We start from the raw sequence: 14,425 nt of genomic DNA, 5'->3' as shown, positions 1-14,425 counted from the left end.
TCAGGGGGTACTCGAGATTTTGAAACAAACTTATGATCAGTAGGTTATTCAATTTCATTATTGTAAAAAGGCAGATTCTGTCCCACACTAGAATGGTTGGACCCAACTTTTCGTGTGCCACCTCTCGTTACCTGTCAAGTTATATATTTTTTTGTGAACACATCTCTACTATGATCCCAAAAGAGGACATTTAAGTTGAATATTTTTCTGTGGACAAAGATATATTTAAAATGATTTATTTTTTAGATTAGGTCTGACATTTTATCTTATTTTTATGGACAAATATTTATTAATAATTAAGTACATGATTTATTTTTGTGAACAGATCTCTTCTGTAACCCCCAAATAGGTCGCTTTCTGTTTAATAGTTTCCTGTGGACAAAAATGTATTTATAATTATTTAGGTCCGACACTTTATATTTAGATTTTTGTGGACAAATATTTCATAATTAATAATTTTTATATTTGATAACAGATTTCTTCTATGCTCCAAAGGACAAAATTGTTGTTTTTATACATTTATTTATTTTGTGGACCAATACAAATGAAGTTTGAAAGGGTCCGCATTTTAATAAACCAGACCCAAAAATGCTTTGCACTAGTTAAGGGGTACTTGGCTGTAATGATATTTCACAAGGGGTGCATTACTGAAAAAATATTGAGAACCATTGACTTAGACCATAAACATATTAGCTTTGAAAAACGCCACATAAAATCTATTAAATAATTTTAGAGTAATACATCTGCATGAAATTAATTGTAACCATTGTAATACGATATTATAATATTTGAGTCAAATTTACGATCTCAAGGGGAAAAAAAAGTCGGACAACAAATGACAACGTACCTCACTTTCCGTGTGTTGCAGTCAAATCCTACCGGGTCTATATGTAGGTGAAAGGTCCAGCGGTTACACGGCTCACTTGCAATAATTCCTCTCGTAGCTGCGGCAGACCAGGTGAGTGGATTTATTATCTTTTGTTTCAATGCATGTATCCGTAGCAATACATTATAACAGTCCTTGATTATTTTTTTCCTTCCAAAGCGGAAAGTCACAATGTCAAAACAGCCGCAGCCAATCAGCCCAACGAAGAACTTCTTCGCTGGAGGTTTCGGTGGCGTCTGCCTCGTTTTTGCGGGTCACCCCCTCGACACTATTAAAGTAAGCCATCTGTTATTGTGACAAAACATTAATTCCTTGGTTCCCATTCAAAGGCAGCTGCGGGGTTCGAAACAACGCTTTTATTTTGCTGCAGATGTCCACGCTGCTAAGAAATTGTGGCGAGTGTACTGCATTACAGTCCAGTACACACAGTACTTTGACCCACATTCACGTGTGCTCATCTCTGCGTGGCACCGTCCATCCTCCAATATTTTGTACATGCCCTGTCACTCAAAATGCAAGTGGAATTCCCCCTTTAAGGCAAGATTTTTCTTGTTTTGGTCCAAAATGTTCTCCTCAGGTGCGTCTGCAGACTCAGCCAAAGCCCAAACCAGGAGAGAGCCTCTTGTATGCGGGGACTATTGATTGCTTCAAAAAGACCTTAGCTAAAGAGGTGAGGTCATGCAATTTTGTCCTGAGGTCAAATACCGTAATTGACGTTCAACGACTCAGGTGGAGGTTGCTTGGAAACATTTTGCCAAATGTTGAAGAAGGTTGTGCATGTATTATAATGTGCCTAGCATCTATTACAATTGGGCCCACTGTTATAGGAAACATCATCCACCGTAAGTTGCTGCATAATGATAACACCACTTTATCTTTGCAGGGCGTAAAGGGGCTGTACAAAGGTATGGCAGCCCCCATTATTGGAGTCACACCCATGTTTGCCGTCTGTTTTTTCGGCTTTGGTTTGGGCAAGAAACTGCAGCAGAAGAGCCCCACTGATATCCTCACGTAGGTCGTCGCTGTACCTCAAGTTCCTAGTTGCCAAGAATGAAGGCGATCATTTTTGCCTCCGCCTTCCAGGTATCCACAGCTGTTTGCTGCAGGCATGTTGTCCGGCGTCTTCACCACAGCCATCATGACTCCTGGAGAGCGAATCAAATGTCTACTGCAGGTTAGCTAATGTCTTTTGTTCTCCCTTATTGTTCAGTAAACCATAGTTAGGTGAAAATCCACTTTCGGATCAGGGGTCACCAATGTGCCTGTTCGCAAAACAGTTTAGCAGTAAAGTGTCTGTTTCAAATTGTTTACAAGGAGTGTGTAGAAATGTAGTGTATCATATTGATATTTACGTTTCTTACCATGTTAAATTATTGTTGATTATAATGGGAAATCATTGACAAGCACTATATTACACATTAATATATAACTGAAGGTAATTTTGTGAAAGAGTTAACTGAATTAAAGTGATGTTAAACAATTTCTAGTTTGTAAAGGGAGTAGTTGTAGTTATTCGCATGCACTCGTTTGAGCTTTAGGGGCATTACGGTAAATACAGCAATACACACTCCTCCTCTGGCTGTCCGTAGCTATAACAGACATGGCAACCTCTGGAGGAGTGCCACCCCCCATGAAATATAATTTAATGATAACTAGACCTACGATTATACTTAAAACAAACACTTGGTCGTTAAGAACACATTTATATGCACGTTTTTGAAATTTATAATTTATTAATTTTTAATGAAAAACGGTCTAAATCTTACATATTGTCACAAAGTGATTTTGCTGATTTGTTTTTAATGCAATAAAAAATAATATTTAAAATTAAATAGAAAAGCTGTTAACTCTTAATGCTAGCCATTTTCAAAAAAAGAGAACCTGACAGCCAAATTCACAGATTTTGACTGACCATAGTCAGTCAAAAAACGACAGAAAAACGACACTATATAAATTAAAAAAAAAAATAAAAAATTAACAATGAATGTAATCTTAACCCAAATTCTGTCAAATGGTCTTAAATAATCCCATATTAAATTGCAATCACTTATCACAAGGTAGATTTCCCAAAATCATTCGGCCTCAAATGGAACGACAGGTTCGAATGAAGACTAAAACCAAGTCGGCGAATATGATCATGCGTGCACGTGTGTGTAGATCCAGGCTTCATCCGGGACCGTGAAGTACGCCGGGCCGATGGACTGCGTCAAACAGCTCTATAAGGAGTCGGGCATCAGGGGAATCTACAAGGGCACCATGCTCACTCTCATGCGAGGTACCGCTTCCATTTTGCCCGGCGATTACCCGCTACCGGCGCCTCACCGTTCGGGTTCCTTATGTGCGCTGGGATTCAGACGTTCCCGCAAGCGGCATGTACTTCATGTCGTACGAGTGGTTGAAGAATCTCCTCACGCCGGCGGGAAAGAGGTGGGAACTCCGGACGGCCTGAACGTACGCTCTTTGATATAAATAAGACGGGAGCCAAACCTGCTTTCCCTTCCGCCCGCCCAGTCACGACGAGCTCAGCGTTCCCAGCGTGCTGTTCGCCGGAGGGATGGCGGGAATATTTAACTGGGCCGTGGCCATTCCGCCTGACGTGCTCAAGTCCCGCTTCCAAACAGGTGTCTTTCTACCTACTTAACCGTTGAAAAGAGATGGCTTCGAATGGGTCGGCAAAAATTGGCTTCAAGTCAAGTAATAAAATAAATGAATGCAAGATATGGGACTAAACTGACGCAAACGTGGCCAGCTTTTTTTTTAAACAAGTAAACGTCTCTAACTAGCCTAGAAAAATGTCTATTTGTGTTTTATATTGGAATTGTGATGTTAGATTATTGCGGTCAAGATATTTTGAAAAATGAGATTTAATCGTGCCGGGATTAATTAATCTCATTTTGATCTAAAAATTATGGAAAAAAACATCAGAGGTTGATTGTCAGTTTCGTTTTATTATTGTGGCAGAGCAAAAGATAAAAATGATAACAAAAAAGTGAATTCAGTCTTTTTTTCTTAAATTATTTTATTGTAACGGATGCAGTTATAACTATTTGCTTTGCGCTGTATTTGAGACTCGCCCCAAGTGCTGGCCGCAACATTTAGTTTCCAAACATCAGGAAGGATGAAGCTGTTTTTGTGAATTTCAAAATAACTAGAAAAAAAAAAAAAAAAAAAAACATCATCCATCTTGTTCATCGTAGACTTGCTTAGACACTGGATGTTTTAAACTTAGTTTTGGCAAACATTAGCAGCTTTGTTGCTTTCGTTAGCTGTGGCTGTAGTCGCAACTGGGTGCTTCGCATTTATGTGGTAGGTTAAATTTGACATGCTTCTGTTTTTTTTTCCACTTTGAATTTGCCATTCATTCGATATTGCCCATTTTCTTCTTTACTCAATAAATAATCTACTTTCGATGCAAAAAATAGACTAATCATCTGATTGTTTTAATCACCGTAGCTCCTGAGGGAACATATCCCAATGGCTTTCGAGATGTTCTGCGTGAGCTAATCAGAGAGGAAGGCATTGCCTCTTTATATAAAGGATTCACCGCTGTCATGCTGCGAGCTTTTCCCGCAAACGCTGTGAGTATATGTATAGTTTTTGCATATTCATTAGTATTATACTATGATTTACCTAAGTATTTGCATTGTAACTTTTTGTGTTAAAAACATGTGCATTTAAAAGATTTGTTTTAAAGGGGAAGGCAATTCCCATTTTTTCTTGAGAATGGTATGTTCTATGCACCTCCTCCACTAGTCTAAACACAGCATTTTCATTAATATTGTGTTTGTGGAATATTATTTAAGCGTCAAAATTCTCCAGTTTTTATCCATCTCGGGGCAGCCATTTTGTCACTCGCTGTCAACTGAAAATGAGATCGCAGTTGCTCGGGGCTCAAATAATGACACAGCTCACCTCTTTCCCTAGTTCGGTAATGAGACATCCGCAAGCCGACACGCGATTGGTCATTTATTATGGATGGATTTCGCTGCTTGATTTGTTAACAAACACACAATTTTTTGACTCATTTAGCTCCTGAAAGGGATAGATTACTAGTATCACTTTTAATATGACTAATAGTTTTAGCTTTTAGCTTAAGGCAAAGCAGCTTTATTTATTATATTACCAAGTATGCAAATGGAGGCATACAACTGACAAGTATTCCACAACAACAGCATACTTAGCGTGACGGAGAATCTGGGTCATCCTAATGGAGCTTAATGTTTGTTTGTGTCCTCAGGCTTGCTTCTTGGGATTCGAACTTGCCATGAAATTCCTGAACTGGCTCGCTCCCAACCTGTGACGGAATTGTACTATCAAATAACACACACTCGGACTTTATCATTTAACTGATTTCCAATTCTCTACTTGATTGTGTATGAAAATGTGTGGCGGTAGGATTTGGTGCAAATTGTATTTCCTCAAATAGTGTTTCAATTAATGTCAGTTTTTCCTTTTTGGGAAAAGGAGTTGCAGCTGTAATTCATTTGGATCTGAGACACGAGCACAAAAAAAGTCGCTAAAAAAAAAACACTAACACCTACCAAAGAACATACAGTAAACCTCCTTGCTGCCGCTATGTGATTGTCAATGAGGTCACTGTATTGTACCCTAGACCATCAGATGTTATATTGAGTTTTGTTTTTTTTTTTCTGTCTTTGCGTCACATTCTTGGGTGCGTCCGGATTGGCAAAGTTATTTTATTTTGTGTTAAGATCCAATGTGATTTGATTTATATACAGAATATAAAAATATCATATTTTAATGAACATTATTTAAAGATATCATGAAATAGTTGTAACGCTTAAAAATATATTTTTTGTGGCAAATCACGCCTTTGAAGCATTGTGGTAACACAACTTGACTGTAACCAGCAGAGGCTGTTTCAAGAAACGAGACCAGTATTTGTAAATACATTAATGTGTATGGCGGTTGTCTTTACTTACGGCTACAATTCAAGTGTCAGAATCTAGTGAATCACTTTTGTTAATTTACAACACCAATTTCACTGGTTATAAATCCAGTTGTTATCTATAACTGTAGTTTTCAATCATCTTCATGTTCCAATCAATGTGCTCTTACTTTGGGAAAAAAAACTCTTCCTGTAACGCATTCAAAAACTTTAAATTGCATTTGATAATACGGGGAAAACAATTGTACATAGAAAAGGCAATTGTTGATAGGAGGAAATCTAGTTGCGATATCAGAAATCTTGTTTTTGGCAAGACAAAATTGAATTACAATCCTGTAGCTGTTGAATGTAAAACAGCTTGCTAACACCCACACACACACACACACACACACACACACACTATGCCACAGCTCCCCGTCGGTAGCATTATGCGCTTAAATACAACACTGTCATTCAAACAGGAGTTCGGAACGCTCCAAAAAAGATTTCCCCCACCATTTAAAAAAAAAAAGACTTATTAACATTATCCATTGTTGATCAGGAAAATGTATTTAAGAATATTAAATAAATGCCTTACTCGTTAATGGATGCCTGGTCCTCTCTGCAGTTGAGTAAATAACTGCGTCTTGCCACTATATGAGGAAATACAGTTCTCAAAGATTCTCGCTCCTGTTTTTAAAAGTTTATTCTCTTTTGTTGTGTGTAATAAGAGGCAGTAATGGAGTGAGCTGGACATTTTGTGCCTTACCTCTGCCTTATGTGAACATATCAGGGAAAAGGTACATTTGTTTTTATACTGTGAGTTGACACGTTTGCATCAGTTTCAGCAATACTCGTTGCTTCAGAAAGGACTTCCACTGAGATTGAGTGACATGTACATGAATGTGCCCGTGTAGAATGTGCAAATAATAAAATATACCTTGAAAGGGACTTCCAGCATGTATAGTTTACTTGCAGTATGAAAAGTCCTTTTCCCGTGTCCTTTCATTGGTTTCACTGTGATGTGTTCAATGGACAGGCTTTCATTACACGTAATAGGGAAAAGTTTAGGTCGATACTTTCCAACGGACTGGGTTCAATAAAGAAATCAATAAAGCGAATGTGACGGATGCAACAGGGTGGAGTCTGCTTGTGTTTCAAAATGTGTTCACATGAACGGTAAAAAAGGGATCTACTACGCACCGGAACCTTGTGAGAAAGCCTGATTTAAAGATGAGCAATTCTGAGATCCCTGCCGGTTTGAAGGAGCTGCTCCAGGGGTACACGGTGCAAGTTCTTCGCAACAGGCCGCCAGATTTGGTGGCATTTGCCGTGCGGTATTTTACGCAAATTTTGGAGAACCGAAGGAATGACGTGCCAGCTAAGGAGCGGGGTGGCAGAGCGGAGCGCAAAGGGGTCACTTTTGCAACAAACTCTAATGAGAGTGAGCGCAATGACAGAGAAGAACAGGAGGAGGAGAAGCCCGTTAGTGAGTATAAAACTACTTAGTGTAGTTGCGATAAATTTGTGTGTCTTGTCAAGATATGCTAGTAAATGTGCAATTATGTCTACAGAATCCACCACTGGAAAATACAACCGCAGAGTGTCAGGTCTGTAACAATTTTGAATTTATTTGATATACTGTAAGCCTGTGCAGCATAGTGTATAGTTTTTAGGACAGGGGTGTACAAACTATGACATGGGGACCATTGGCAGCCCTCTGTTCATTATTACAAGGCCCGCGAAAATATTTGCTCCTACTAAATTTGTTTTAAATGTTGTAAAGCTTTTGCGAAAATGCAAATAAGCAAACCAAATTACTGTATTTTTCGGACTATAAACCGCAACTTTTTCCTCAGGATTTGAGCCCTGCGGCTTGTAGTCCGGTGCGGCTTATCTGTGGGTTGTTTTTGTTTTGTTTTTGCTCGACACCAGAAAGCTAATGTGTGAAGAAGTGGAAAAACTATGAAATAGAACTGAAAAGATGTTCATCAATGGCTGTGCTCAAAAAGAGTTAAAACAATATATTATTAAAAAATATATATGTCTAAATTTAATAACAATGTACAAAATTTGGGGTAAATTTGGGGTGTAAATTTTACGTACAGTACCCAGTATCTGCAATTTTATTTACGTATTTATGATTGTATATGAATTATGTAGAATGTGTTATGTTCACTAAAATAAACTATCAAACAAAGGGAGACAAAAAAGATACTATGGAAGTATTGATTTCGATTTTGAGGTCAAGATGACAAGTGTGCAACATGGCTCCTTGTTTTCTTCTTTAAAAGCCCTCTAAAATGTGTCTCCTCGTATCCTACTCAGATTAAATGTCTTAGTCCACCTCTGCCAAATGTGGCATCCGACCATTGGTTAAACTGTTGACTTGGAAGTTGCACTGGCAAAACTACTACAATGAGACTTTAGCTAAGTGCTAAAGAAATTAATCAAAAGTAAATGAAGGTTCAATGGTCACATCCCAAAATACACTCCACAGTTTTCCAATAACACAGTAATATGCAGTATTAAAAAAAAACAATATGCAAATGAGAGGATTGCTTGATAAATGAAGAAAAAACAAACAAAAACAATTCTTAGTGGCCCTTGCCTTGCAGGCTTCGATTTTTCTAAATTTGAACACCTCTGGTTTCAAGCCCACAATTCTGAGGTCAGGATTCAATTCCGGCCTTTCTTGCATGCAATCCTCTTTTGAAGCATTACTTCCCGGTACATGTCATTTTCACAACGGTCATTTTTGGTGAGTTTGACACGTGAGCCGATGCAGTTTGTGCAGAGGCCTACAACCCCGACGACGACGACGACGACGACGCCGAGCCTCGAGTCGTGCACCCCAAGACGGATGAGCAGCGCCGGAGGCTTCAGGACGCCTGCAAGGATATTTTGCTCTTTAAAACACTGGAGCAGGTGCACACGCGTGTGATAAGACATGTTTGACCTTTATATAGAGCGCATCAGAGGTTATCAGCTGTTTTGAAACTACTCCCATTATGGCCTTTCAATAACCGGATGATATTTGCAGATTTAATTTTTTTTACCTTTACATGAGCCCTTGCAACAGTGGTGCACAAACAACACTGTTGCCATTATTTATTATACACCTTGTATCACGAAATAAATATCCTGATTTGATTAGCACATTCTGTGAACCTGTCATTCAAAGCAAAGAAAAATCATAATTTTTAATTCACGTTCAAGGATTTCACCTGGATGTCACTGTACACTTAACCTAAAGTCAAAATAAAATATGAAAATAGAAATATAACGCAACAAACAAATGTGTTAGTCAGTGTATGGCGCACATTCTTTACTGGTAATACAAACACATATAACAAATATTCATTACCTTTTACCTTCATTAATGAAATGCATTGCAATGCATTCTGGGAACTGTATTTTTTTTAATGATAAATTAATTTACACTTAACCAAGCCTGCCCTAAAAAATGTTTTTGTATTCAGTGTAGTTTTTTTTTTTTTTTTAATTGGCCAATTAATTGGTGGGCATCTTTTTTGCACCCCCCCCCCAAAAAAAAAATAAAATAGCACCAGTCTTAAAGAAAAAAAAAATAGTGATCCGAGGGCCCTAGTTAGAACAAAAATTGTGCCCCGCTTCCGCTCTTATGGCCTCCCAAATCCTTTCAACAAAATGATGAAGGTGCAAAAATGACTTAATATGCTAAAAAAAATACAAGTGATTATTAGGGAAAGCGGCCAGCTTGCTAACAGATGTCCCGTCCTTGTAGGATCAGTTCTCCGAGGTTTTGGATGGCATGTTCGAGGTGCGGGTCAAACCTCAGGAGCACATCATAGACCAAGGAGATGATGGAGATAATTTCTACGTCATAGAGAGGTGAGTGCTTTGCGTACGCTGAGGAGCTGGCAAAAAGAGGTCCCCAACAAAGTTTTGTCCCCTCTCAGGGGCGCTTATGATATTCTGGTGGCGAAGGACGGGGTGAGCGTGCGTGTGGGAAAGTACGACAACAAGGGCAGTTTTGGCGAGCTGGCTCTCATGTACAACACGCCGCGAGCCGCCACCATCGTGGCAACGCAGGAAGGCGCCCTATGGGGCCTGGTGAGCTTTTACAGCATGGGCGCGCTGATTTGATCGAGCGGAAGGAAGACTCAAACGCCGCGATTGGTGCTCTTGCAGGACCGAGCCACCTTCCACAGGCTGATTGTGAAAAATAACGCCAAGAAAAGGAGGATGTATGAGGCCTTCGTTGAATCCGTTCCTCTTCTAAAGTCTCTGGAGGTTTGTTTGTGGATATATTTTCGATAATTCCAGTCCAATAATAGGAACCAGGGGCTATAGGGTGCATTGTTTAAAAACACCGTAACTGCTCAAAAAAATGAAAAATGCATTAAAATCTAACGTAACCGTCTCAATTATTCAACTTAGAAACGTTTTGGGGGAAATAATACATAACAGCATCCATCCATCCATTTTCTATATCTGCTAATCCTCACTAGGGCACATAACAGCATAAAAATATTTTTAAAAAAAACTTGATTGAATTAGACAGTAAGTTATTGAAATGTGTTGAAAGTAATCCTCATAAATACTTTCATTATAATTTATAATGTATGTATAATTTATAATGGAATACATTTATGGTCCTTAAAGGGACAGTGTGTCAGATTCGTTAGGAATAAATTAAAGGAATAAATTCACAAGGAATAAATTAAATGATTGTAAATTTCAAAAACGTGTGTTCTTAATGGCCAAGAGAATGTTTTAAATATAATCATAGCTCTAGTTATCATTAAACGATATTACACGGGGGGTGGCATTTCTCCAGGCGGCCATGTTTGTTATAGCTAAGGACAATGGTCAATACAGCACCTGCAGCACCTCCTGTTGTCCGTAATGAAAAATGGTCTAAATCTTACACACTGTCCCTTTAAGGGTTTAAACTTTCCCCTGGTGACTAAGTATTCAAAATAAAAAACGGACATCATCCTTTCTCTGAAAGTGAAACATGCAATTAGTTTTCACCCGGAACTATCTCTAACAAATTCACGAGTGAGTCTGGTGACTGGTTATTGCGTTATTAATTTAGATTATGCTAAATTTGATCTTGAAAAACAAGTCTATACAACCTTCTCTTTTTGGTTTCATTTTTTGGTAAAATGTGTGTCGCCTGTGTTGACATGCGGCTATTCTGATTTCGGTTCATCAAATGAATGATAAAAAGCTTCCAAATAGCCTAGAATATGCTCATGAATTGCAGTTTGGTGCGTTGAATATTTCTATAGATGTTTGAGCTGTCCTACTGTGTGAGTGGTCATTGAAAAGCTGCCCTCACTCATATGGTTGATTTAATCCAATGACATAATTCACGATAAAGTTTTACTTTGCCGACATTTTTTTGGAAATTTGGATTGAACAATGACTTGCACGATTTCGGGTGCTGATGTTTTTCTTTTCCAACAGCTCTCGGAGAGGATGAAGATTGTGGATGTTGTAGGAGCGCGATGCTTCAGAGACGGTGAACGTATTATAGCGCAGGTAACATACGCTTATGATGTGAATGGCAGTCAATTTGCATGAAGTAAAAAAATAGCGCCGTTTACATGGCTGCAGGGAGACTCGGCTGACTGTTTCTACATCGTGGAATCCGGACAAGTGAGGATCATGATCAAAAGCAAAGTAAGGCTGATGATACCGTATGAGAGGCATACTGTTGTTACTGCACTCAAAATTTTCTATTTTTCATGTTTTCTTCTCCTAATTTTGCAAATGCTTTCAAAGGCGAAATAATTAGAGTTATTTACGGACATTTTTTTCCTTCAACCACTCATTGTTCAGTGGCATCAGTTCTAACCATACATATGTAGGTTAACTGGTCTCTATCGCCACCTACTGTCTTGAGGTGAAACACGAGTCAACAAAGAATTTTATGTTTGCTGACATAGTTTGACCGCCGATCAACGGGATGTTGCAAAAATCGCAGTAAAATCAATGTCATAAATCCTATTCAAATGCATTTCAAAAATTGTAATTATAATGGTTTTATATGGTCCAAAATTTGGACAATGATTATTTTTGTACACACAATCATGCACGTCCAGCTGCAATCACATAGAAGTGTCCGATTTGGAAATTTTACATGTTTTAATCATTTACTAGAAATGTCAGCTCCCTAGTAAAACACTTCCATTTATTCTTTTATATCATCAAAAAAAAATAAATCCAAGGAATTTCCATAGTTTGTAACAATGCCACAAGGGTTAAAAAGGACGTCAACCCCAAGTTCTCTGTTCAATTGCGCCATGTGCTCCCAAAAGTGTCAAAACCGCTCTCAGATCATATTGTGTTTATGGAATTTTAAATAAAGCAGCAAAATCAAAATCAACCAATTGCTCAGGGCTCCACCAATCAAATAACCACCAATCGTCCCTCACTTGTTTTCTTCATAGGTCAAGTGATAGTTACAAGCTGAGCCATGATTGGTTGTTACTAAAGCTCTAAACAACTGTGATATCATTTTCAGTCGACATGAAGAGGGAATGCTGCTTAATAAATATTCCATGAACACAATATTGATCAGAATATCATGTTGACTAGTGGGACATAGAGCACATTTTTGGAGAGAAAACCTTTGGGTTTACTCCCTTTAAAAAAAGGAAATGAATTAGCACCTCGTCTTCTAGCGTTAATAGTCATTTAAGTATGACACAGTCTGTGTTTGTCACAACTTGTTTGGTAACAGACCAAGGCAGGCCAGCAGGACGATGCAGAGGTCGAGGTCGCTCGTTGCTCTCGAGGTCAATACTTTGGGGAGCTGGCGCTCGTCACCAACAAACCTCGCGCGGCATCTGTTTACGCTGTTGGAGAAACCAAGTGTTTAGGTAATTTTTTTTTTTTTCACCCAAAAAGTGACCTCTTTACGTTATTTTGTAACGTTTACCCAGTGACGTTCACTACCTTTTTCACAGCTGGTAATTCAACAAAACAACTAACCTTGGTAACGTCAGGCAAAAATCACAGATTTGCTGTTTTCATGTTATGTACCTGGGAGTGAGCAGATTTTCCAAAATTAAAGACCAAAACACTGCAATTTTACTGAAGATCTAAAATACAATTAATCCTCACCAGGAACTATTTAGAACAACTTGAATCACTCATCAATCTGGTGACCAGTGGTGGCGCCACTACTTAAGCGCATGCTAAATGCTACCTTGATTGACAGTGCAAAAAAAGTCAATGTACTCACTATTATCCAAAATTTTTTGCTATGTCCCTGCAGCTATTGTTGTCTTTTACCTTACTGTCCTACATTGTCACATTGGAAATGCAACATTAGACTGGTAGAATTACATGTCCTACCATATCTGAGTCTTAGTTCCGGTATTACGCTAGCGGGAACATCATTTAAGTGAAATTAAACAGTCAAATTAGGTTTTGATTTGTTTATCGTATGCATCGCTATGACAAATGTGGAATTGACACACACATGGATCAAAATGCACTCACATGAATTCACCGTCTGTTGCAGTGATTGACATCCAGGCGTTTGAGCGTTTGTTGGGCCCTTGTAAGGAGATCATGAAGAGGAACATCTCCCAGTATGAAGACCAGCTTGTGGCGTTGTTTGGCTCTAGCGTGGATTTAAAACACTAGCATGTAATATTCGCACTATTGACAAAAACTTGGGGATATTGTGAAGAAACTCGGTGGATGTCATACATACTGTATCAGTTTCGCTTCAGAGGTTTTAAGATAGGAAGGCAATTGTATTGGGGTGACTGGAGACACACCTCATTTTGTGTTTTCCACACAATGGCCTCACTGTGTACAATGTGCCTGCACTCATGCAAATAATAGCCCCAACTTATGTTAACCCTCTTTTCATTTTGGTTAGTTTTGTTGATCCTATAAAAGAAGACTTCAGACAGAGCGCTGTGCCAACATTATCTGACTTATTAAACTTTGCAACTCCATTTGTGTGCTGGTTTCTTTCGAACATTTTGGAAATAAATACTGTAGAAAAAAAGATTATTTATCTCTATTAGAAAGATTTGTGCTCATAAGAATTATTACCAAGTTATGATGTGTTAAGTAAATAATTTCTCTCGTAAGAAATCATTTTTTTATACAAAGTGTATAGATGACTGGCTGGTGATGCTTGGTTAGGATTGAACGATTCTGATATTGGGGAAGATGGTTTTTGGATTATGAAATTGAATAGCTTACTGAACATAATTACCTTTTTTTTAGTGGTATTTTGCCAAAGTCATAAATTACAAATGAAGAAAGCATGTGAAAAAAATTGAACATGAACATTTTGTTATTTAGTAAAAAAAAAAAAAAAAAAAAAAGGTTAACCATCATTATTCAGCATGCTGTAGAACCAAATTTAAATTAATTTAACCTAAAATGGGACCAACGAATTATACATCTGATTATATATATATAGATTCAGCAAAGATTTAAACATGAGCCAGAAATAGATGTTTTTGGCTTATCTCCTTTCAAAACAATAATCATCCAATTACCATAAAAATGAAAGGAATATCCTTTAAAATTCCAAGATTTCTGTATTTTTTTTTTTTTAATTTGAATTACAAAATATGAAGTGCCATCAGCAGACTCCACAGTAGAGTCTGCCAACCTTCTTGTGTTAC

At 38.1% G+C, this 14,425-nt stretch overlaps 2 protein-coding genes across 2 annotated transcripts; both read left to right on the top strand.

Moving 5' to 3' along the window:
* Positions 1-802: 802 nt before the first annotated feature.
* Positions 803-6,905, top strand: slc25a20 (solute carrier family 25 member 20). Its single transcript, XM_088422742.1, has 10 exons — positions 803-958; positions 1,046-1,162; positions 1,464-1,556; positions 1,770-1,897; positions 1,970-2,060; positions 3,044-3,161; positions 3,241-3,313; positions 3,398-3,507; positions 4,340-4,464; positions 5,124-6,905. Exons 2-10 carry the CDS (start codon positions 1,058-1,060, stop codon positions 5,184-5,186), a joined length of 906 nt encoding a protein of 301 aa, XP_088278868.1. The 5' UTR covers positions 803-958; positions 1,046-1,057; the 3' UTR covers positions 5,187-6,905.
* Positions 6,906-6,912: 7 nt separating this feature from the next.
* Positions 6,913-13,734, top strand: LOC148419183 (cAMP-dependent protein kinase type II-alpha regulatory subunit-like). Its single transcript, XM_088422741.1, has 10 exons — positions 6,913-7,263; positions 7,349-7,384; positions 8,563-8,702; positions 9,541-9,647; positions 9,716-9,869; positions 9,948-10,049; positions 11,232-11,306; positions 11,382-11,447; positions 12,511-12,649; positions 13,297-13,734. Exons 1-10 carry the CDS (start codon positions 7,008-7,010, stop codon positions 13,419-13,421), a joined length of 1,200 nt encoding a protein of 399 aa, XP_088278867.1. The 5' UTR covers positions 6,913-7,007; the 3' UTR covers positions 13,422-13,734.
* Positions 13,735-14,425: the final 691 nt, after the last annotated feature.

This window comes from Hippichthys cyanospilos, chromosome 9, assembly GCF_059441005.1.
Source record: "Hippichthys cyanospilos isolate Australia breed blue-spotted pipefish chromosome 9, RoL_Hcya_1.0, whole genome shotgun sequence".
In the NCBI taxonomy this organism is placed as follows: domain Eukaryota; kingdom Metazoa; phylum Chordata; class Actinopteri; order Syngnathiformes; family Syngnathidae; genus Hippichthys; species Hippichthys cyanospilos.
This window is presented reverse-complemented; position numbering and strand designations above follow the sequence as displayed.

Bases quoted from the DNA above. Each gene is read 5' to 3' on its own strand.
- slc25a20 (XM_088422742.1), top strand. From the start codon at position 1,058: ATGTCAAAACAGCCGCAGCCAATCAGCCCAACGAAGAACTTCTTCGCT. The intron at 1,557-1,769 runs GTGAGGTCATGC...TTATCTTTGCAG, and splicing joins AAAAGACCTTAGCTAAAGAG to GGCGTAAAGGGGCTGTACAA. The intron at 3,314-3,397 runs GTGGGAACTCCG...CCGCCCGCCCAG, and splicing joins CTCACGCCGGCGGGAAAGAG to TCACGACGAGCTCAGCGTTC.
- LOC148419183 (XM_088422741.1), top strand. From the start codon at position 7,008: ATGAGCAATTCTGAGATCCCTGCCGGTTTGAAGGAGCTGCTCCAGGGG. The intron at 9,648-9,715 runs GTGAGTGCTTTG...GTCCCCTCTCAG, and splicing joins AATTTCTACGTCATAGAGAG to GGGCGCTTATGATATTCTGG. The intron at 12,650-13,296 runs GTAATTTTTTTT...CGTCTGTTGCAG, and splicing joins TGGAGAAACCAAGTGTTTAG to TGATTGACATCCAGGCGTTT.